Source organism: Dromiciops gliroides, chromosome 2 (assembly GCF_019393635.1).
Source record: "Dromiciops gliroides isolate mDroGli1 chromosome 2, mDroGli1.pri, whole genome shotgun sequence".
Classification (NCBI taxonomy): domain Eukaryota; kingdom Metazoa; phylum Chordata; class Mammalia; order Microbiotheria; family Microbiotheriidae; genus Dromiciops; species Dromiciops gliroides.
In genome coordinates this window covers 359,411,517-359,436,091 of record NC_057862.1, presented here as the reverse complement: position 1 = coordinate 359,436,091, position 24,575 = coordinate 359,411,517, and the positions used below count along the sequence as shown (strand labels likewise).

The 24,575-nt window shown below is 40.2% G+C and overlaps 2 protein-coding genes across 2 annotated transcripts in view; one reads left to right on the top strand and one right to left on the bottom strand.

The window, feature by feature from the left end:
* Positions 1-24,575, bottom strand: part of CHMP4B (charged multivesicular body protein 4B) — a 55,479-nt gene that overhangs the window by 20,058 nt on the left and 10,846 nt on the right. The gene's annotated exons all lie outside the window — the stretch shown is intronic.
* LOC122741265 (motile sperm domain-containing protein 1-like) lies at positions 10,918-12,918 on the top strand. Its single transcript, XM_043984540.1, has one exon. It carries the CDS (start codon positions 11,168-11,170, stop codon positions 11,810-11,812), a length of 645 nt encoding a protein of 214 aa, XP_043840475.1. The 5' UTR covers positions 10,918-11,167; the 3' UTR covers positions 11,813-12,918.

Genomic DNA, 24,575 nt, shown 5'->3' with positions numbered 1-24,575 from the left:
TTCAAGAACTGCTAGAAAACTGGAAAGCAGCTTGGCAAAAATTCGGTTCAGACCAACATCTTACACTATAAACAACACTGCACTCCAAAGAGATACCTTACCTGAATATAAAGGTAACATTATAAAAAATATTAAAAGACAACTGAGATCAGGTCCCTTCCACAACTGCAGTAAAGAGGTGAATTCTTAACACAAGAAGATCATAAAAGATAAAATGAGAAATTCTGATTAATAATAATAGCTAACATTTATATAGAATCTCCTTTGTGACAGGCACTGTACTAGGTGCTTAATATTATCTCATTTGATCCTCACAACAACTCTGGGAGATAGATGCTATTATTGCCCATTTCACAGATGAGGAAACTGAGGTCACATAGCTAATAAATGTCTGAGGCTGGATTTGATCTCAGAACTTCTTGACTCCAGGCCTGGCACTCTCTCCACTGCCCTAGCTGCCTGCTCATGCCTATATATGACTATGAGAGTTCACTGTGAGAATATTTTTTAACATGCATATAGGTATGTATAGAAAGGATAGATGAGATTTAACAATCACCCAAAGCAAACAAAACAAAATTCTCACAAGGAACTCAATCATATGTGCACAGCATTATGTATTTTTCCAGGCATCTCTATCAGGAAGAAGAGGCTAGTACTGTGGGAAGGGATAATCTTTTTCAATTCATTCTTCTTTTTAAGGCCGCTCTATACATTAATGCCAGGTACAGTCAGAGCTTCAATTTTGGGGGTGGTTTTTAATTATGCCTTGAAATCACCTTCAGCTTATAAACAATGAAAGCAAATGTTTATACTGAACGATGCTTGCTAGCTCCTGGGAAACACAGACAGACTCTCCAGCCAGAGACAAATTCTCTGCAGAGGGATATTCAAAGCAAGGTTGGCAATGTTAATGGAGGACCATGGACTCACAGGAAAGAGATGACAGAAGGTCACACTGCAAGTAAAACAGCTGGCTTATATTTACCCTCTTTTTAAAAGTTCTACTTTTAAATTTGAAAACAAGCATCAATTTTGTCCAATAGACACCATCACTACTAAAAGATATGTCTTAGCTCCATGGTGTGACCCTTTAGAAGAGATAAGAAGTGGAAGAACAAGGGAGTAAAGCGAAGGCAGAGGAGACAAGATAGGAGGGGATAGGTGGGTGGGTGGTAGTTGCAGACAGGTAGAGGATAGGGAGGATATGGTGAGAGGGACGTGAGAAGAATACTAGGAAAGTGTTGAGAAGGGAAGTAGGAGCTGTGTAAGTGGTAAAATCGATAGCTACTGCATTTACATGGCTAATATAGAAATGTGTTTTGCATCATTTCACAAGTATAATCAATATATTGTTTGCCTTCTCAAAGGGTGTGAGAAAGGGGAGGATGAAGGGAGGAAGAAAATTTGGAACTCAAAATCTTAAAAATATGAATGTTTAACATTTTAAAAATATAACTGGGAATATTTAATGAAAAAATATTTTTAAGAACAGCTGCATTTATATGTAGTTTTTAGGTTTACAAAGTGAATTACATAGATTAAGCTTAAGCAAGGCTTAAGCGAGAAGCTTCATTTAACAACCTTGCAAGGTAGTAAGAGTGGTATCCCTATCTTAACTAAGGCTCAAAGCATTTAAGTGAGACAACTTAGACTGGCCCACTCACAAGGCTACTGCCCCAATTGAGACCCTCATTACCTCTCCCCTGGACATTTTTGGTAGCCTCCTAATTGGTCTTCCTGACAAATCTCTACCCTCTACAATCCATCCTCCCTATGGCAGCCAAAGTGAACTTTGTAAAACACAGGTCTTCTCATGTCACTCCCCTGTTCAGACTCTACCAGCTGTTACCTCTAGGATCAAATACAAGCTCTTGTGTCATTTAAAGCCCTTGGATCTGGGCTTCATCCTGCTTTTCTAGGATTACAGGTCCATTACTCTCCTTCAGCTCAGCCAGACCAGCACTGCAGCTCCTTCCTTCCTCATTCTTTGCTGCACAGGCTTGTTTCCATGTCTAGAATGCATTGTCTCCTAAACTTGACTTCTTAGAATCTCTAGTTTTCTTTAAAGTTCACTTCTCTGAGTCTGCTTCTAGTGCCTACCTCCTGATAATAACTTGCATTAATTGTATAGTCTTGTAGTACATGTAGTCTCCCTCGATAAGACTCCTTGAGGGCAGGTACTTGTTCATTTTTCCTTTGCAACTCTAGCACCTAGGGAAGTGCCACAATAGGAGAAATGCTTAATTTGTTGTTGAGTGATTGGGGTTAACAGCTAATAAATAGTAAGGGGAGGATTCAAACCCAACTTCTAGATCCCAGATCCAGGACTCTATTCATTAAACAACGTTTCTTAAGATTCAGAAAAAACAGGGAGGCCTGGAAGGATGGAGAAGAGCAAAGAGGGAAGGAGAGACACATGATAGGGAAAGGGTAAGGAAGGCAGGGACATTGAGGGAAGGAGAGAATGGGGGGGGGGGAGAGAAAGACTGAGAGGAGGGGAAAGTAGGAGAAGACTGAGACAAAGAGGGAGGAATGAAGAAAGAGAACTGATTCTAGAGCCAGAGGACCTGGGTACAAATCCTGCCTCTAATCCTTACAAAATCTGAGTTCTTGGCCAAGTCACTTAAAGTCCTTGGGCCTCAGTTTCTTTATCTGTAAACTCAGGTAGCTGGACTGGATGTGATCTCTGAGGTCCATTCTAATTCTAAATCTGTAATTCAAAGAAGAGGGAGGGAGGAGACAAGAAACTGACGGCAAGGGAAAGAGAGAGGATTCAGGGAAAGGAGGAGAGAGGATAGAAAGAAAAGAATTCTATACAGTGACAGGCCACACATAAAAGAGATCATGAGACACACATATAAAGGGAAAGGAAGAGGTGAAATATATGGGTAGATAAATGTGGAGCAATAGGAAAGAAAAGGACCAAGAAGAGATACTGGGTGAGGAAGGAATGCATCCTGTTATCCATGGCCTATTTAATTAGAGCTATGTGCTTGAGATTAAATGATCATTAAGACCTTTTGAAATGCCACTCTGGCTGCCTCTTTAGTAGAAAACAAAGGCTTCTAGGCTGCCACAGCTGTGGCCAGTACAACATTACCTAGTACCTGCTCTCAAATGGGTGAAATCAAAGGGGATAGATCAGAAAGGGTCACCCCTGACCTGGAACCAATATGGAAAAAAGGGAGACTGCTTGTTTTTTCTATAGGATTTTCTTTTCCTCACAGAGTAATCATCTTATAATAGTGGTCCTGGCTTCTCCAAAGAGAGGAGAAAAGGCAGCTGGGGCTGCTCATTTAGCCCTTTAATCACAATAAAGACTTTCTGCAAATCTCAGAACTGTTTTCTCCTCGATGTATGACTTCAGTCCTATCTTTGTGCTGGAAATCTGCCCTTAGACACCGCAAAGAGCTGGGTGGATAGCTATATCAGGTTCAAGAGTCTTATGCAGAGGGTCATGGAGAGCATTTAAAAGTAACTTTGCAAGCACAACAATTTCTTCCCTTGCCCTGGGAATCTGAAGGCAAGGGAAGTATGCCATTTGATTTCCGTTCCCAGGCTAGAATGCACTGTTTCTTTTCCAAATTGCTTTTCTTTTCACCATTTCCAGCTGAACTGATGCCAACAAGACCCCCTTTTGTTTAATGCAGCTTTTATGCTCTGGCAGCAGAAATGACAACCCAGCTCCTAATCTGGGGTCCTAATTTTCAATGTAAGTTGTGTGCAGAGCAGCTCTTCCAGAAGACAAAAGCAGGGCATTCACACTGGTGGGAAGGGGAGGGGGTAGACAGCAGGGACTTACCCATCCTGCCTTGTTGGACAGCAGCCCTAGAAAGAGAAGGGAGGCACAAAGGTTCTAGAAACTTTGGACTGGGAAAGGCAAAGAGTAATGGGGAAAAGATCAGAAGGGATGGAGGAAGAGAGAAGGAGTCAGCTAGAGTAAGAAGGACAAAGAAGGAGGCAGGAGACCACAGAACAAAGACAGAAAAGTTAGGAATTCAAGGCAATATCCCCAACTACTGGTGGGTTTGAATTAAAGATCTCACCTGATAGCTCTCCACATCAATTAAGGCTGGGACACCCCTTTCCGCCTCCCAAGATTTCCAGCCGAAGTAAGGAGTGTGGGCAATATCTAAGCTCTTTCTTTCTCTCTCCGAGGCTCTTCGATTTCACTGGTGTCTCCAGTAGAGTTCTTAAGGCTTCAAGGAAGACAACTTTTACTCAAAAAAAGGTTGGGAACCCTGTGTTCAAGTCTCCCTTTTTTGTGTACCAAATGGAAAACAGCCAGCTGTCAGTATTTTAACCCTTTGCTCTAGGAAGGCCAAAACATGCTTTATATTCAGAAATGCCTTTTGGTAGCAGTGGCTTCATTAGAAAGAAGAAAAACATGAGAAAATAAGTTGAAGGAAAATATTTATGACAAATATGACAGAACTTGGCAACTAAAAGAAATAAAAAGAAAGAAGCAGCAGCATGGTGCTGGGAATAAAAAGCTAGCATAGGAATCAGGAAGACCTGAGTTCAAGTTGCACCTCTGACATACTGACTGTGAGACCCTAAGCAAGTCATTCATCCAATTAGTGGCTCAGGTTACTCTTTATTTTTCAAAGGAAATGCTAGTTTGCATTGTTACGGCAGTTCCCTCCTAGGGAGTTCCCTAAAGCAATGAAATCATAGGTCAGAGATAAGAAATAAATAAAATGCTTAAGGAACTGTTATAAAGACACAGAGGCAACTAACCCAGTGCACAACCAATAAATCTACAAAAAAGCAATATACAATTTTTAAAAGGGGTTGTCGTTGTTAATAATCCCTTGAAAAATGCTCAATCTCAATAATAAAGAGATGCAAATTAATACAACTTGGAGATACCACATCTCGCCTGTAAAACAAGCAAGAAATAATTACAAGGTAGTAAAATTGTATAAAAACACACAGACTCAAATGCTAGTGGAATCATAAACCCGTAGAATCTTTATGGAGCAACAAAAAATCACACTGAAGATGGTGGCAGACAGGCAAAAACATAGCTGAAGTCTCTCAATATTCTCCAAACACCTTTAAAGTAACGCCTCAAATAAAATTTTAGAGCAGCAGAACCAACAAAAGGTTGAGGTGAGACATTTTTCCAGCCTGAGACAACTTGGGATGTCAGCAGCAGGTCTGTGACACCAGAGTGGAGGTCTGCCCACAGAACAAGTGCATGTGCACACATATACATGCATGTGCAAACAGACCCGCCCGCAGACGCACAGGCACAGCAATCTTTGGAAGTGGCAGCAAAGGCTGTCAAAAGTTCTCAGACACTAAGGGGGTTAGACAACGGATCGGAAAGAGAACTGATGCTGAAACTGGGTGCAGATGGCACTGACCAGCAACTCTATTGTCCATATGCAGTTTGGGGGTCACAGTTCCAAGGGAGAGAGGAGCACTAGTTGAAGCTGCAGGGGAACAAGGGCTCTTCCTGCATAAAAACCAGAGTACAGCCAAGGAGAGCAGTGACCACACCTCTCCCTGGATCACCCCACTTTGGTAGCAAAAACTTGCAGACCCCCAGAACTAGTTCTGAAAATAGCAGCATAAATTTATAAGAATTATTGGACTACCTGAAAGCCATGATTTTAAAAAGGGCCAAGACATCATCTTTCAAGAAAGACTGAGAAACTTCCATGTTAAAGGACTGGAGGACTTGGAATATGATATTCCAAAGGGAAAGGAGCTGGGATTACAACCAAGAATAACCTACTCAGGAAAACTTCAGGGGAAAAAAATGAACATTGAATGAAATAGAGAACAAGCATTCCTGATGAAAAAACGAGCTAAATAGAAATTTTGACTAAAAACGCAAGACTCAAGAGAATCATAAAAAGGTAAACCAGAAAGAGAAATCATAAGGGATTCAATAAGGTTAAACTGTTTACATTCCACAGGAAGATGATATTTGTAACTCCTAAGGACTTTCTCATGATGAAGGGTCTACATAGACACAGAGGGCATGAGTGTAAGTCAATTATGTTGGGATGATAAGAGAGAGAGAGAGAGAGAGAAAGAAATGTATTGGGAGAATGGGGAAGTAGAATGGGGAAATTTTCTCATATAAAAGAGGCATGGAAGGAAGAGCTTTTACAGTGGAGGGGCAAAAGAGGAGTGGGGAGGGGTGAACAATGTTTCAACCTTAATCTCACTGGAATTGGTTCAGAGAAAAAGCATACACACACACACAGAGTTTGGTATAGAAATCTATCTGACTCAAAAGGGTAATAGTAGGAGAGAGGGATAAGGAATACTGGGAGAGGAATGATAAAAGTGAGGGTAAATTAAAGAAGCAATGGTCAGAAGCAAAACAGACCTTTGAAGAGGGACATGATAAAGAGAGAGAGAGATAGGGGCAGCTAGGTGACACAGTGGATAAAGCACCAGTGCTGGATTCAGGAGGACCTGAGTTCAAATCCGACCTAGCTGTGACCCTAGGCAAGTCACTTAACCCTCATGGCCCCAAAGGGGAGGGGGGGGGGGCGGGGGAAGGAGAATGAGAATGAGAAATAGAAGAGAACAGGATGAAGAGAAATACACAATAATCATAACTGTGAATGTGAATGGGATGAGCTCACCCATAAAACAGAAGTTGACACAAGATGAATTAGAAAACAGAATCCAACAATATGCTGTTTACGAGAGAGACACTTGAAACAAAAAGGCACACAGTTCAAAATAAACTGCTGGAGCAGAATCTTTTATGCTTCAGCCAAAGCTAAAAAGGCAGGGGTAGTAAACATGACCTCAAAGAAAAGGCAAAAATAGATATAAATTAAAAGTGATAATCAGGTAAACTACATTTTGTTAAAAGATACCACATATATATGATTGTAATAGAATATTATTGTGCCATAAGAAATGATTAGCAGAAATATTTCAGATAAACCTGGACTTACATGAACTGATAGAGAATGAAGTGAGCAGGACCAGGAAAACATTGTACACAGGTAAAAGCGATATTGGACAATGAACAACTTGGTTATTCTCAGCAATACAATGATCCAAGACAATCCCAAAGGACTCAAAATGCTATCTGCCTCCAGAGAAAGAACTGATGGTGCCTAAATACAGACCAAAGCCTACCATTTTTCACATTTTCTTTTTTTGTTTTGTTCAAGTTCTTTCCCCCCCTCCTCCCACAAAATGACTAATATGGAAATGTTTTATATGACTGCACATGTATAACCTATATCAGATTGCTTACCATATCAGGGAAGGGGAATAATTTCTTTACAGGTAATTGGAGGAAAAACATAAAAGGTACTACAATGAAATAATATCAAAAAATGTCACAAGAGCTTCCTCTGATAAAGGCCTCATTTCTCCAATATATAGTAAACTAAATTGGGGCAGCTAAGTGGTGCAGTGGCTAGAGCATAGGCCCTGAAATTGGGAGAATCTGAGTTCAAATCTTACCTCAGACACTTATTAGCTGTGTAACCCCTGGCAAGTCATTTAACCCCAATTGCCTTAAATATTTGGGGCCATCTCCAGTTGTCCTGACACATATCTTGCCACTGGGCCCAGATGGCTCTGAAGGAGTGAGATTAGTGACCTTGAATAGCCCTCCCTCACTTAAATCCAATTCACTTCAAGTCCTGACATCACCCAATGTCACAGTCCTCTTCGAGATTAAAAAACAAACAAGTACAAGGAGGGACTAACACACACACCCAACTGGGTGGAGTAATCTATTTAATCTGGGCAGTAAATGAGCCTAACACTTATCAGAATTGGCTCAAAGACCTCAATCTCGTTAGAATTGGCTCAAGGAGGGAATAATGTACACACTCAACTGGGTGGAGTAATTTCGATAACCCTGCAGGAAAATAGGAGGGGAAGGGGATAAAGAGAGAGGGGCAAAAGAAGGAAGGGCAGAGTGGGGGAGGGGACAGACAGAAGCAAATCCCTTTTGAAGAGAGGATGAAAGAAGATGGATAATAGAATAAATATCATGGGGAAGGGAATAGGATGGAAGGGAAACAGTTAACAACAGTAATCATGAAAAAGAGAAAAGGGGGGAAATTGTACAAAAAATATTTACAGCAACTCTTTGTGGAGGCTAAGAATTGAGAATCAAGGGAATGTTCATCAATTGAGGAATGATGGAAAAAGCTGTGCTATATGATTGTGGTGGAATGGTCTTGTGCTATAGGAAATGACAAACAGGAAAACCTGCAAAGACTAATGAACATCGATGTATATTGAAGTGAGCAGAGCTGGGAGGACATAGTGCATAGTGACAGCAGTATCGTTCAATGAGCAATTGTGAATGACTTAACCACTCTCAGCAATACAATGATCCAAGACAAGCCCAAGGAACTAATAAGGAAGCTTACTATCCACCCCCATAGAAAGAACTGATAAAAAGAACACTTGTGGACTGTACATATATAACCTGGTTGCAATCTTGTGGAAGGGGGAGGAAAGGAAGGGAGGGAGGGAGAAAAATTTGGAACTCTAAATCTTATGAAAATTAATGTTGAAAACTACCCTTACATGTAACCGGAAAAAATAAAATAAATGTTTGTTGCTTAAAAAAAAAAGACAAACAAGTGAACAGAGTAAAATTTATAAAACTAAGAGCCATTCCCCAACTGATAAATGGTGAAAGGATATAAAAAGGCAGCTTTAGGGGGCAGCTAGGTGGCGAAGTGGATAAAAGCACCGGCCCTGGATTCAGGAGTACCTGAGTTCAAATCCAGCTTCAGACACTTGACACTTACTAGCTGTGTGACCCTGGGCAAGTCACTTAACCCCCACTGCCCCACAAAAACAAATAAACCAAAAAAAAAAGGCAGCTTTCACAAAAAGAAATCAAAGCTATCAATAGTCATATAAAAACGCTCTAAGTCACTATTAGAAATGCAAAAAGAACTCTGGGGTACCACCTCACACACCAGAAATGAAAAATGCTGAAGAGGATGAGGGAAAATGGAGGACAATTTGGAACTGTGCTCAGAGGGCTTATAAAACTGCATATCTTTTGGTTTTTGTTTTTTTTTGTTTTTTTGGTGAAGCAATTGGGGTTAAGTGACTTGCCCAGGGTAACACAGCTAGCAAGTGTTAAATGTCTGAGTCCGGATTTGAACTCAAGTCCTCCTGAATCCAGGGCCAGTGCTCTATCCACAGTGCCACACGTAGCTGTTCCTAAAACTGCATATCTTTTGATCCATCAATACCACTACTAGGTTTGACCCAAAGAGACCAAAGAAAAAGGAAAGGGATCTATATATACCAAAATATTTATAGCAGTTCTTTTTGTGGTGGTAAACAATTAGAAGTCATGGGGATGTTTATCAATTGGGGAATAGCTGGACAAGTTGTGACATATGATTGCGATGGAATACTACTGTGCTATAAGAAATGAAGAGAGTGATTTCAGAAAAACCTACCAAGTCCTATGTGACTTGTGCAAAGTGAAGTGAGACCTGGGAGAACACTGTACACAGTGACAGCAATGTTATAATGATGATCTTTCACAAAAGACTGGGCTACTCTAGTACAATGATCCAAGACAATTCCTCATGATGAAAAAATACTACCCACCTCCAAAGACAGAACTGATGAACTCTGGGTGCAAACTGAAGTATAATTTTCTCACTTTATTTTTTATTGCAACATGGCTAACTTATAAATGTTTTGCATGAGTTCACATCCATAACTGATATCATTTTGCTTGCCTTCTCAGAGGGTGGGAAAATTCGGAACACAAAATTTTAAAAGACAATGTTAAAAATAATAAATTTATTAGAAAAGATAATCATATTTTTTAACTAATAACCCCATTGCAGTGTTATTTTTTAAAAACACAACACAATCTTAAAAGTTTGTTCAAAGATTTTCATATCAGCCCATCTGTGATTTCACTGATGTAGCAACTTCCCAGTGAAGAAACTCTCTCCGGAAATACAGATTCGCAATGCAACCCAAGTGTCATTTTTTATTCCTCACCTCCTCCATTAAAAGTTCTGTCCACATCTCTTGTATAAGCCCTCTTCTCTCCACTGACACTGCCAATACTCATCACCTCAAGCCCGGACTACAACAAAAGCCTAGTGGCGGGTCTGCCTGCCTCATGTCTCTCCCCCACTCAGCTGTCAAATTAATCTTCCTAAGGTGAAGATCTGACCACTTCACTTCCCCCTACTCAATTAACTCCAGGGGCTCCCTATCACCTCCAGGATCAAACACAAAACCCTCCATTAGACTTAGCCCTTCATCACCTGGCCCCTCCTACCTTCTCTGTCTCCTTACATCTTACTCCCCTCCCCAGCATTTGCTTCGCTCAGTGCCTGACACTGCAGCAGCTTAATAAACACTTCATGACTTACTGTAGCTCCTCGATTTTTAGTCTTATTGCGGGACTGGTTCCCACCAGGGTCACACAGCCCAGGTGTCAAAGGTGATATATAAACCCAAGTTTCTCAAGTAACAAAGTGACATCGCATCCCAACCGCCACTCGGCCTCAATGTTTATGAAGTTAAAAATGGATATAACCTAAAAATCTGTCCAGAGGAGAGCTGGTTAAATAAGCTGAACCACATAAAGGTAATGAAACCACACGTCCAGTCAAATACACTAACGTAACGAAATACTGAAAAGCACTTAAAAGGCACCCCTAATAGGTATACAAGGAAATCTGCAAAGACCTTTACGAAATTAAGCAGGGCATAAAAAAAACAGCGCCAGGCGAATGGCGGCGGGGGCGGAGCAAAGCTGCCCAAAGAGGGAAATGGGTTTGAAAGGCGGGGACGCCGCTGCGCCGCGGAGGCTCCTCCCCTCCCCGTCCGCCCTCCCTCCGGCCGCCAGGCTCCGACGCCGCTCCCCAGGACAGTAGCTCCGCCCAAAGAGCCGCTACGCAGCGCAGCGCCGCCGCCGCCGCCACGGGGTCCTCCCGTATCCCAGCAGCCAGCGCAACGCCAGTCGGTGACAAAGGACTGGGGGGAAGCGTCGTTGTCCCCGCGCTCGCCGTGGGGAGGGACCGAGCCCGAGGAGCCGCGTTCTGTCCGTCGTCGAAGAAGGCTGGAAAAATGCTTTGGGTTTTTTAACTGAATCGGAGAAGGGAAGTGCGAGTGGCGGCGAGCCGCGGGAGGGCGGCGGCGGCGGCCCGGGGGCTCCGCGCCAATGCAGCAGCCACCACGGCAGCCCGAGTTAGGGGAAGGCAATCTTCCCGTGTTCGTGTTTCCTACGGAACTTATCTTTTATGCAGACGACCAGTCCACCCACAAGCAGGTGCTGACTCTGTATAATCCCTACGAGTTTGCCTTAAAGTTCAAAGTGCTGTGCACCACCCCCAACAAGTACGTGGTGGTGGACGCCGCGGGTGCAGTAAAGCCTCAGTGCTGCGTGGACATCGTCATTCGTCATAGAGATGTCCGGCCCTGTCACTATGATGTAATAGACAAATTCCGTCTTCAAGTGTCCGAACAAAGCCAAGGGAAGGCTTTAGGACGCAAGGAGATTATTGCGACCCTTCTGCCGTCGGCCAAAGAACAACGAAAGGAAGAAGAGGAAAAAAGGATAAAGGACCACTTAGCAGAAAGTGTCTTTTTTGAGCAGATGCTGTGTCAAACGGAAAACAGGGCTGTCTCCTCGGGACCTAGTTTGTTAACCGTCTTCCTGGGAATCGTGTGCATTGCAGCTCTTATGCTTCCTACATTGGGAGAAGTGGAATCTCTAGTGCCTCACTACTTCCATTTAAGTGTGAATCAAAAACTAGTAGCTGCTTATGTTTTAGGTCTTATAACTATGGTTATACTTAGAATATGAGCAAGGACTGAAATTGACTGAAATCATTTCGCCTTCACATCATCATGAATGTGGACTGCCCTTTAATTCCCTCTTGACTCTATGCTACAGAAAAACTTGGGTGATTTAAAATACTTGCAAATGTGTAATATATGTATATATTTTAAACTGATGTATGACTTTATTTGAAGGACGCCAGCACCTTGTGCTCAAGTTACAGATAGTTATGATAGTTTGTTGAATGACTCCTGTAAAATTATCTGAGGAAATTTTTATAACTATACTAAAGTGTTGGGGGGGAAGGCTTATTAAAGTAACATTTGCTGTTTTTTAAAAAGGGAAGGAGAATGAAGCTAGGAACCATGAATGAGATGCTGCAAAGGGGAAAATTTAGCCTTGATGTCAGGGAATACTTCTTTAAAATTAGGGCTGTCCAAAAGTAGAATGGGCTGCCTCAAGGCTGAATGACCACGTGCTGAGTACCTTAAGTGAGGATTGTTTTTTCCTTCAGGTTGGCCACTAAGGTACTGGAAACATTGAGATAATGTGGTAGTTCGGATGGTAACTTTAAGGGAGGAACTTAAACAAATGTTGTGATACTTAAGGCATTAAAAGTTAATTGAAATGTAAATCATCATTAAGCTAGTAGAGTTGGTTGTACTGGCATTTAATGTTGTTTCTAACAGCAGTTTTTAAAGCAGCATTGGGAATTAGGGAGAACCAAAAAGCACTCTTTTTTGATTTTCATTTCAGGTATGGAAAAAGTACTGGGGGAAAACAGAAAAAATACTGAGCCAGGCTTCAAGAGACCTGAGTTCCAAGTCCTGACTCAGTCACTACCTCAATGTGTAGGCAAGTTTTTCCCCTCTTTGAATCTCAATTTCTTTCCCAGTAAAAGAGGAAGTTGGACTAAATTTCTGAGATGACTCCTAGTTCTAAAGTTCTATGATTTTAATGTTCAAAGGAATAAAATGTGAGTAAATAAGGTGCTCTGATGATCTACTGTCTTGTTAATGTGGGTATTATTCCCTCCAGTGATGCAGATGGCAGCCCAAGTATGCCTTCTTATTTTCTCCAGCTCCTTCTTTGTCATCCTATAAATCCTTCATTTGGGGGTCCACCTAATATACTGGAAGTCTTTTACATCTTTTGTGGATACCAATGGAGTATTTGGGTTGTCCATCAGTTAAATGATATTTTTCTCATGTGTAAACTGAAAGGCCTGAAAAGGCTTCTGAAATGGCTTCCAGTTCTAAATCTATGATCCTTCTATAAAGCCAACCTTTACACTAGTGGTGTCAGACTCAAATAGAAAAGATCCCTGCAGGCCACATACTGACTTAGAAAACCACATATTAACATTACCTATTTTTAAAATTTATTTTGTCAAGCATTTCTCAATTACATTTTAATCTAGTTTGGGCTGCACTCAGGAACTTTGAAGGCTGGAGTTTTACCTCTACTTTATACCACTTTTCTGGTGCAATTCTACATTGGTAAATACATTGCAACCTCAGCATTTCCACCGAGGGCCTCTGTTTCCTTTAAAATGTCTCAACTTTAATTCTTCAGAATTGGGTCTTTCATGGGTTGCAACCATACAGCCTCACTTAAAGTAAATGGGAAAAAAATGCAGCTACATCATTAAATATGTACACACAGTGATTAAGTGAATTTCATTTACAAGTTCTTAAAATTATATATGATGTATAAGAATTGAAGAGAATAATATATTAAAATAACCATTATCGACCACCACAAACCTTATGGGAAATGTACATACACATCATTTTTTTTCAAGCTCATAAGGACAAGTATTTTTGAGGGTCCTTTCACAAACACTAAAAAGTGAAGGAATAAGATCTTAATCAGTACTATCTAAAATCAAGAGCCAGTTATTTGTAATTAACACTACAGTCTTTCCAATATAATCAGCAGTAAGGATGTCCATTTTCACCACTATTATCTGATATAATTATACTAGAATAAGCATAAGACAAAGGTGATAAAAAACTACTATTTGTGAAAGATACTGCTTAAGAGGACGTCTAAGATAACTAAAAAATTAACTGAAAACAATAACCAGTAAATTAGCAAGCTATAAAATAAACATATACACCCATAAAGCATCAGTCTGTATATTACTAACAAAATGCAGCAGGAGGAGATAGGAAAGAAAACATTCAAAATAACTAATGTATAAAATATCTTGGAGTCCATTTATAAAGACACATTCAGGACTTGTATGAATACAATTAAACTTTCGTTACAGAAATAAAGGAAAACATACTTGGCAATATTAATAGTTCATGGTTGGGCCATGGTAGTTTGGTAGTTTTTTTTAAATGATGCTGCTGCCTAAATAATTTACAGATTTAGTGCCAAGTCAGTCAAACTACCAAAGGATTATATTTTATAACTAGAAAAAATAACAAAATTCATCTAGAAGAACAAATGGTCAATAACCTAAGAAAAAGGGGCAGCTAAGTGGTGCAGTGCATAGAGCACTGGCCCTGGATTCAGGAGGACCTGAGTTCAAATTCGGCCTCAGACATTTAACACTAGCTGTGTGACCGTAGGCAAGTCACTTAACCCCAACTGTCTCACCAAAAAACCAAAACAAAATAACCTAAGAGAAAAATAAAAGAAGTAGAAATGAAAGATCTATCATTACCAGATCTTAAACCATATTATTAAATAGGAATCAAAACTATTTTGGTATTGGCTAAAAATTAGAGAAGTTGGTAGATTAGGTAAACAATTCAAAAGAGCAAGGCAACATAGGCTAGTGTTCAATAAACCCAAGGACATCATCTACAAGGGCTCCCAATTGAAACAAAACTGATAAGAAAAATGCAAAGCAGCCTGGCAGCAAATTAGGCTTACATCCACACTGTAACACCATATACCACAATAAGCTCCAAAATGGATATATCACCTAACCATAAAAAGTTACATCATTAAAAAGAAATAGAGGAAAAGGAGATTCTTAACTAACCAGGGGATAGAGGTGATCACAAAATAAAAGGGACAGTTTTGATGACGTAAAATTGAAAAGCTGCTCAACAAAACCAGTACAGCTAGATTTAGAAGAGAAGCAGTTAATGAGAGTGAAGAGAGAGGAACCTGTGGAATGCATCTTGCAGCAAAGACTTGATATCCAAGATATTCTGTAAAGCAGGATTTCTTAACCTTGGGGTCCTTAAACTTATTTTTAAATGTTTTGCTGTCTTTCTATATCACTGGTTCCCTTCCTGGTAATCCTATGTATTTTATGTTATACATTTAAAAATATGATTCTGAGAAGGGGGTCTGTCAGCTTCACCAGACTGCCAAAGGGGTCCATGATACAAAACTCCTGCTATACAGCAAAAATATGTTAAAAAGTTTGTCCCACAAGGCAACACAATTTTAACAGCAGAAGTTACTTTTAACTGAAGCTACCTGATCAGAGCTTTAAAAAATCCCTAATTCACCCTTACTTAATGTCATAGAAACCAGTTAATTCAAAGGGACCATCATGACAGACACAACCTAGAATTCGATGTCCTCTGCTACTTATAGCCAACTGCCAAATTTATGTAATGCTAGGTCTGAGCTTTTAAAATGAACTATAATCTATGCCAGACAGCCAGCTCTTACTCATCTGTTATTTACCCAACAAAAACAGTCCAGTACATTTGGGGAGATGGGAGAGAACTGAAAAATGATACAAACTCTGATGACAAAACAGACACAGCAGTGGCACTGAAAACATTACTTTATCAATGAAATAGGAGTATTTTTCCACCTGAATTTATCCTAAATTTAAAATTACAAATTAAATGGTCGAGATAAAAGGGCCTCAGAAATCATTCTGGTCCAGCCCCACCTTGTTAATTTTGCAGATGTAAAGACTAGGACTCAGAAAGGTTGATTTGCTCAAGGGGACCTGGGACTAGAACTCAAGGATTGGGCCACTAAACTCACCATTCTCTGAACTCCATGGCATTGTCAATCTCATGTTTCAAATACAAATACACTGCCTGCCATATCAAGCCAATAAGAAAATCTGTTTAACTCCAAAGCAAAATAACTCAAAAACAGGTGTTTGAATAAGAAATGAATGCCTTATATTTCCAATTGTTGACAGATTATTTCTAAAACATTCCTTTTTTATGATGATTCATGCATGAGTAAATGACAATTTAGTTTTGAGCAAAGTCATTGAACTGCTTATGCCTTTGACCCAGCAATCCCACCACTGGTCATTGACCCTCAGGAGATCAACAACAACAACAAAAAATGGCTTATATATAAAACAAAGTATTCGTAGCAGCATTCCTTGTGGTATCGAATAATAGGAAACAAAATGTGTGCTCAGCAACTGGGTAACAGCTAAAGAAACTGGGATATAAACGTGTAATGGAATATTATTTTGTACCAAAAGAAATGATAAATGAGGAATTGAGAGTAAAGAAGGGAAGCCTTGTATAAAGTAATCCAAAGTAAAGAAAGCAGAACCATGAGAACATACATAGACTCTAATAATGTTAATAATCACACTAAAAAGCAGGGGAACTCTATAATGAACCATCTCAGTCCTATAGAGCTAACATAAAACACATCTCCCTTCTTTCAAGAGAAAAGAAGCCTCTGGATATAGAATCTGGAATATGCTGGCAAACACGTAGGATATTTGGCTCTGCATATCCTCTTCTGTGTGACAAAAAAAAAAATCAATGACAACTGGTGGAACACTGTGGTATAAAAACAAAATGCAACAATAACAAATAAGTTAAAGTAATATAAGACCAAAAAAAAAAAGTCCTTGGGAGTTCAGGAAAGGCTTCTCTAGGAAGTAACACATGAGCTGATCCTTGAAATGATGCTAAGAGTTGAGAACAAGAGCCTCGGACTATGAGAGCAACAGAGAAGATTCTGAGCCTAGAAATAAAATTCCAGGTTCAGGAAAGTAAGTTGGCCAGTTTGGCCAGAATGTAGAGTGTAAGAAAAATAATATGAACTCAGAAAAAAAAGTATGTTGGACCCAGATTATAAATGGTATTAAATGCTAGGCTTGGGAGTCTATATTTTAACTTAAAAGCATTAGGGAGCCATGGAGGACTTTTTGAGCCAGTGAGTAACATGACCAGGCATCTGTGTTTTAAGGAGATTATTTTGACAGCCATGTAGAAGATAGACTGGAGAGGTGAGAAGCTTATAGATGGAGCAAATTAATAGGATATTGAAATAGTCTGGGGAAAAGATGATAAAAACCTCAATTTAAGTGGTAGCCACGTGACCAGAAAGGAGGGGAAGGATCCAAGAATGTTGGGGAAGTAAAAAGATGATAAAAGTATGGTGGGTACAGTTTCAGAAAAACTGGTGAAGTCTTGTATGAACTTATGCAAAGCTGACTGACTGAATGATTCAAACATTTTTATCCCCATTTCCTGTATGAGGAAACTGAGGTCCAGAGAATCAGTGTGCTCATGGGCGCACACCTAGTAATGTCCGATGTGGCATTTGAATCCAGGTCTCTCCTAACTCCAAGTCCAAACTCCTATCCAGTATACCGTGCTGACTCTCATAAGCATATTTTTGGACATGTGCTGCACATGAACAATAAAGCTAGAGACTTAGGAGAAAGAAGCAATGGGGCTGAATGTCATATGGGAAACTAGAGCATTTTAACACCTCAAATTGCTGACTGCAGCAAAAGAACTTGCAGGAGTGCACGTGCCTCACCGCTCTCCCCACCCCCAGGCTCCCACCCCCAGCATTTTAAAATTCTATTGTGATTTAGACAAAGTATATGGCCTTTCTTCCTAGATCTCCCAAAACAGATTTGAGGAAATGCTGTTTCCACTTTTCACTGGTGAAATAAGGATGTATTATAATGAGATTCTTTGAAAAATAAACTTTTTCTTATATCTTGTTTTTACGTTGACTAAATTTCCCCCTATATCCCTCTCTCTTCCCCTAGATAGTCATATAACACAGGATATTTTTTAAAAGAAAGGATCAATAAAACTGAGCAATCTGAAGTTCTTCAAAGACCCATCAGAATATGTATTCTCTTCCTGAGTCAACATTACAGGAATGATTAAAAAAGAATCAAGAGGGGGCAGCTGGGTGGCACAGTGGATAAAGCATTGGCCCTGGATTCAGGAGGACGTGAGTTCAAATCTGGCCTCAGACACTTGACACTTACTACCTGTGTGACCCTGGCAAGTCACTTAACCCTCATTGCCCAGCAAAAAAAAGAAAAGAAAAGAAAAGAATAAAGAAATGTAATTTATATACCAACTTTGTCCATAGCTTCAAGGTCTCAGCCATCACCAAATCCCTGTAAAACAGGCCACAAATAAGTATTAATCTGATCACTTTCCAGATGACCAATCTGTGGCACTGATACAGAAAGATATATTTGCTCATGAGGTCACCCAGTGAGTCAGTAATGATCCTGGGACAGGACTCAGGAGATCCTAAATTTCTACCTATCACTCTTCCCATCATGCCACACTATCCCTGACTAGTTTGTTGGCTACAATTTTAAGAAAAACAAAAGCTCAAAATAGCAGCCCTGTACTGCCTGCTTTCTTTCCCTAGTCACCTGGAATATTCCCAAAGCAACCTTCATTTTGCTTTCTAAGTATCCTGGAAGGACCAGGGTTTGTTGGTAATCTAACACCACAGATGTTAGCATTTTAAGATGAAAGACATTTTGATGGACTCGAGCTCAAAATTGCTGTGTACCTTATGTGGTACAATTCTATACTCACTCATCAGTGTGGGTATAACCTTAAACAAGTGCAAATCACAACTATTCCTCATCCTCTTAGACTCTCAACATGTTTTCTCAGAAATATTCCATAAAGGATCCCTATTCTCATCATTTTATATATTTGGGGCACCAATGAAGGATTATGGCTGTCCAACTGCTGCCCCTCATTGGAACAGAATATTTAGATTCAAAGGGACCTTCTTGCTGCATAACTGATCTACCTCTTTTTCTGATGTTATGCTCACACACAAACACATAGACACACATCAATAATGTCTTCTACACTACTTCTCATGCAGAAATCATTGCCAATAATACACTTGTGCTCACCATTCATCTTTCCCTTGCCCTTCATGTTAACTTAACAGCTATTATTTTAAGATTCCAGCGTGCCACAATTTACAGATACATCGCATGACTAAAAGAACATTTGTGTTGCTAGAGACAGACTTTAGCTGCAGTGGGCAATTTGGGATCATGAAAAGCACTGCTAAATTTTCTAAATGTGATCCAGCCCAAATTCTAGATCACTGTCCATCTGCTATCCAAACAATATGCAACTTCCACCCACTTTGGGTTTTTAGTGTGAATGATTTTAGAGCAATCTCTTTTTGCACTGCTGTGGAATTCACTGCAGAGGCTGTGCACTGTTCCAGGGTTAAATCAGTACAATGCTATCTGTGAATAAAATATTTGGAGAGCCTCATCATGAAGAGGTTTTTCTTTTGTTTGTACTGAGCATATTTATCTTGGGGAGCATACTCTGAAAATTAACTGAAATGAAGGGAACTGCTTTGGGGAATGAAAGGGGGTAAGGGAAGGACCAATCAGGACTTTAGATTTTAACAGTGGTCATTTAGAACCTGTTGGCTTTAGGTTTTTCCACATTCCTAACAGACTGAATTTTTCAATGTGTGGAGCCAAGATTTATACTGAGTATATGAGACTTTTACAGAAACTGGGTAATGTTCTCTCAGATATGTATGTGCAAGCCTGAAACACTGATGATGTCACTGTTAAATCTCTGCAGATCAGGCTTAATTACAATTATGAAGGAGCCAACTAGTCTTCTGGAATTGGTTTTCTCCACTGCTCTGGACTCTGGGGAAAGTTCACCACATATTTTATCTCCAAGGTTCAATACAGAGGCCTGGGATGGGACCCTGCTCCTCTCCCAACCTGTCCATTTAGCAGAAGTCTCCACTTTTACAGCTTTTATTGTTCATTGCTGGGCTTTTGTCCATCAGGACTGGCTTATACTTAGCTTCCAGAAGAAATCAGTCCCTCTCATTTACCAACACTACAACAATGATAAAACCATTATTCAACAGGAAGGATGCCCTGCAGTACCAAGGGGGCTTCACAGGACTACTCTCCTGTGGCCATTAATTCAGGCCTAGCTTTTGACCTGGGTAACAAAGAAAAAAAGGCTGAGCACATTATACAGCTATGGCCGCTCTCATCTTTTACACTTAACAAAGTAGGTGGTATAATAAAGAATGCATTGGACTGGGAGTCTAAAGACCCACCTTCTGGTACTGCTCTACTATCTAGCTATCTGACCCTAGACAAATCACTTCTCTCTTCTGTGCTCTGATTTCCTAAGAATCTAACACGTTCTGATATTCTGTGACTCTATGAGATGAGATGTAACCTGGCTACTAACAGCTTTTGCTGAAGTAAGAGTATCCCAACCAATACCTGACTAAAAGAGTACCCTCGAGTAGTGATGCCCAACTTTTTGGAAGATGCCACCACATCCTACCAATGTTAGATCTCTTGATATACACCATAAAGTACAATTAGTTATCTTTTCATTAAGATTACTCTAATAATTTTTAAAAGAATTTCAGTGCAACCTTAGAGATAAAATTGGAGGTTTTCTGGGAGGAAAAAACCCAGGATGGGAAAATTCTTCCCTAGAACTACTTAATCGAAGCCAGGTACCCTATATTTGAGGATTAGTCAACCAGTTCCTTTCCTTCAGGGCTGCACAGCTAAGCATCCGGAGGGGCCAGGGAAAGCACTTTATCTGTATAGCTACCTTATTTCCCCTCTGACAACAGCTAATAAAAGCCAGCATTTTTATAGCGCTTTAAGGTTTGCAAAGTGCTTAACAAATACCATTTCATTTATCTTCACAACAACCCTGTGAGTTGGGTGCTATTATTATCCTCATTTTATAGATTAGAAAATGGAGGCAGAGGGGCAGCTAGGTGGCGCAGTGGATAGAGCACCAGCCATGGAGTCAGGAGTACCTGAGTTCAAATCTAGCCTCAGACACTTAACACTTACTAGCTGTGTGACCTTGGGCAAGTCACTTAACCCTAATTGCCTCACTAAGAAAAAAAGAAGAAAAAAAAGAAAGAAAAGAAAATGGAGGCAGGCAAAGGTTAAGTGACTTGCCCCAGTCACACAGCTAGTAAGGGTCTGAGGTGAAATCTGAATTCAGGTCTTCCTGACAGTGGGTCTAGTGCTCTATCCACTGTGCCACCTAACTGAGGTCAAGATCTCAACCTTCTGTGCAACTTCCACAGCACCAAGAACCCTTCAGCAGTTCTACTGATTGATGACAACTCATTTGACCTGGGAAGGCCTGCCTGCCTGCCTGTGCCTCCCTCCCTCCCTTCTCACCCAGGCTAGAAGAGCAAGGGTTACTCATGGGCCTGATCTCACAACCGACTAGCACAGGAGCTCTGAAATTCTCCATTTCCAACCTGGGCCCGAACATGGTGGCTTCCTGCTCCTGGGGCTCAGGTGAATACTAATGTTGAAATGAACATAGACAACAGATGAGTATCAACAACCCTAGCTCAGAACCTTTGAGTTCAAGAGATCCACCAGCCTGAGCCTGAACTCTCCTGTTATCTTGGATTACAGGCATGTGCTGCCACACCCAGCCAAGGCCTTGGTTTCTCCCTCTCCTCAAAATGATACCTCATTCAGGGCTAATATTCCTTCTCTCTTTTAATGTCTACCTTCAAAGATTCATGAGCTCATATGAAAGGTGACATGTGGGGAATGGCTAAACAAACTACGGCATATGATGGTGATAGAATATTATTGTGCTATAAGAAATGACAAGCAGAATGACTTCAGCAAGGCCTGGAAACACTTGTATGAACTGATGTATAGTAAAGTGAGCAGAACCAAGAGAACATTGTACACAGAGACAACAATATTGTTTGATAAAGAACTGTAAATGACTTGACTATTCTCAACAATACAAAGATCCAAGACAATCCCAAAGGACTATTGACTGAAATATACTATCCACCTCCAAAGAAAGAAATGATATTGATGAAACACAAACTGAAGCATGCTTTTTTCACTTTCATTTTTTTCTTGTAAGTTCTCTTGTAAAAAATGACAAATATGGTAATGTTTTACATAATCATACATATATAACCCATATCTGACTGTTTGCCATGTCAGGGAGAGGGGAGGGGAGGGAGGGAAGGAGGGATAAAAATGGAACTCAAAACTATAAAAATGTTTATTACCAAAAAAAGGTGATATGAACATATCTGCCCATGTGCGCCCATGTTTTTCTTAGAATGCTACAGTCACATTAAGGAGAAAAGAAAAGCAGAGTTTCTGATGTTCAGTCACCACTAAGGACCACCATGACTGAACTAGAGTCCCATAATGGAAGCTTCAGCACAACCGAAATGTTGTATACCTCTTACACACGTGGAACTTTAGAGGTGTAAGGGACCCCCATTCTAGTCCAACCCATACCTGAAAAAAGCAACCTCACAACAACATTCCCAAAAGGGAATCCCTACCACCCAAAGCAGACCATTCCATTCATGAAAACCACTAATTTGGATCAAGTTGTTTCCTAACATTAAGTCTAATTTTTTTTTTTGCAGGGCAATAAGGGTTAAGTGACTTGCCCAGGGTCACACAGCTAATAAGTGTCAAGTGTCTGAGGCTGGATTTGAACTCAGGTCCTCCTGAATCCAGGGCCAATGCTTTCTTTATCCACTGTGCCACCTAGCTGCCCCCAAATTTAAATATTTACAACTCCCACCTACTGCTTCTGGCAGCTGCCATCCGGGTTCAAAAATAACAAATCTAATCCCTCTTATACATTAAAACCCTTAAAATATTTTGAAGGCAATAATTTTGTTCCCCCAACTCTTCAAGTTAAACATCCCCAATTCTTTCCATCTATTTTCAAATGGCATTACCTCAAGGCTTCTCCCCATCCTGGCTACCCACTCCTCTACACTCTCCATCTTACTAACGCCATCCCCAGAACTAAACACAAGGCACCAGATGTTGTCTGGCAAGAACAGAGAGCTGTGGGATTATAGAACCTACCTGCACTCCTCGAGATTGGATTGGGTTTTTTTGGTTTGTTTGTTTGTTTTGCATTTGTTTTCCCTAGAACCTAGCATGGTGCCCAACATATAACAGACATTTTAAAATGCTTGCTTTTAATCACCTTTCTTATTCTATAACCCAATGGTGTCAAAGTCAAATAGAAATAGAGCCATTAAACCATACATAAGGATTCCTGCAGCCACATATTTATTTAGAAAACCACACATTTATATATTTCTTTTTTTTAACACATCAATACATTACAATCAGATAGCACCTCCATTTTAAACTGGTTTGGCCATACCCAGTGACACCTCAGCTGTCAGCTATGACTATAATAAAGCCTAATTTGCCTTGGTTTTTTTGGCTGCCGTCACACAGCTAACTCATACTGAACCTGAAGTCCACTAAAACTCTCAAGTTTTTAAAAATTTAATTGTATTAAATTTCCAAAATATTATGATTTTTAAAATTGTGTCCTGACAGATTTCTAGGTCTATGTAAGATCCTATTTTGAACTGCCTGTGGAATCGGAGGACTTGGGTTCAAATCCCACCTCTGCCTTGTGTGACCTTGGGCAAGTCACTTAACCCCCATTGCCCCACAAAACAAAAAACAAAAAACCCAAATCCCACCTCTGACACTTACCAAACCTGTATGATCCTAGGCAAGTCACAATCTTCCCCAAGTCTCTGTTTCCCTATCTGTAAAATTGGACTAGATGGCCTTTTAGGTCCCTTCCAGCTATAGATCTGAGATTTTTTTTTTTGGTTTTTTGGTGAGGCAATTGGGGTTAAGTGACTTGCCCAAGGTCACACAGCTAGTAAGTGTTAAGTGTCTGAGGTTGGATTTGAACTCAGGTACTCCTGACTCCAGGGCCGGTTCTCTATCCACTGCGCCACCTAGCTGCCCCTAGATCTGAGATTTTAAAAAAACAACTTTCTAACCATGCCTCACCATTTTGTACATATTAACACAATTTTTTAGACTAAATTTGTAAGACTTTACATTTATCCTTAGTACATTTAATATTAGAATCATCCCAAGGTTCTACTCTGTCAAGATCTTTTTGGATTCTGTCTCTGTCGTCCAAGATGTAAACTATCCCACTTGACTTTGTGTCATCTAAAAATATGAGAAACATGCCACCTATGCTTCTATCCAAGTCACTAATAAAAAATGTTAAACAGCACAAGGCCAAGCACATGTCTCTGGAGAACCCCCTGGGTGCCTATGTGGCAAGCTAACATAGAACCATTGACAACTACTCTGAGTCAAGCCATTCAACCAGCTCACGCCCAGTAAATTGGTAAAGATGGAAACAGTCTGTGCTGGAACAGCTGTGGCAAAACAGGCGTAATACACTGTTGGTGGAGCTATGGTCTAACCATCATAGAAAACATTAGGAATTATGAGGGAAAAGTGACTAAAATTCTTGTATTCTGACTCACAAGGTCATTCATATGTTAGTCATATAGCTCAAGGTACACAGAAAAAAAGGTCTTGTCTATACTATCCACAGCAACACTTTTTTCAGTCGCAAAGACCTGGAAAAAAAGTAGGTGCCTGTCAACAGGGGAATAGCTAAACAAATTATGTTACAGAAAGGTAATACAAATGTGCTTTAAAGAACAACAAATGTGAAGAATTCAGAGAAACATATGACCTATAAGAACTGGTTCG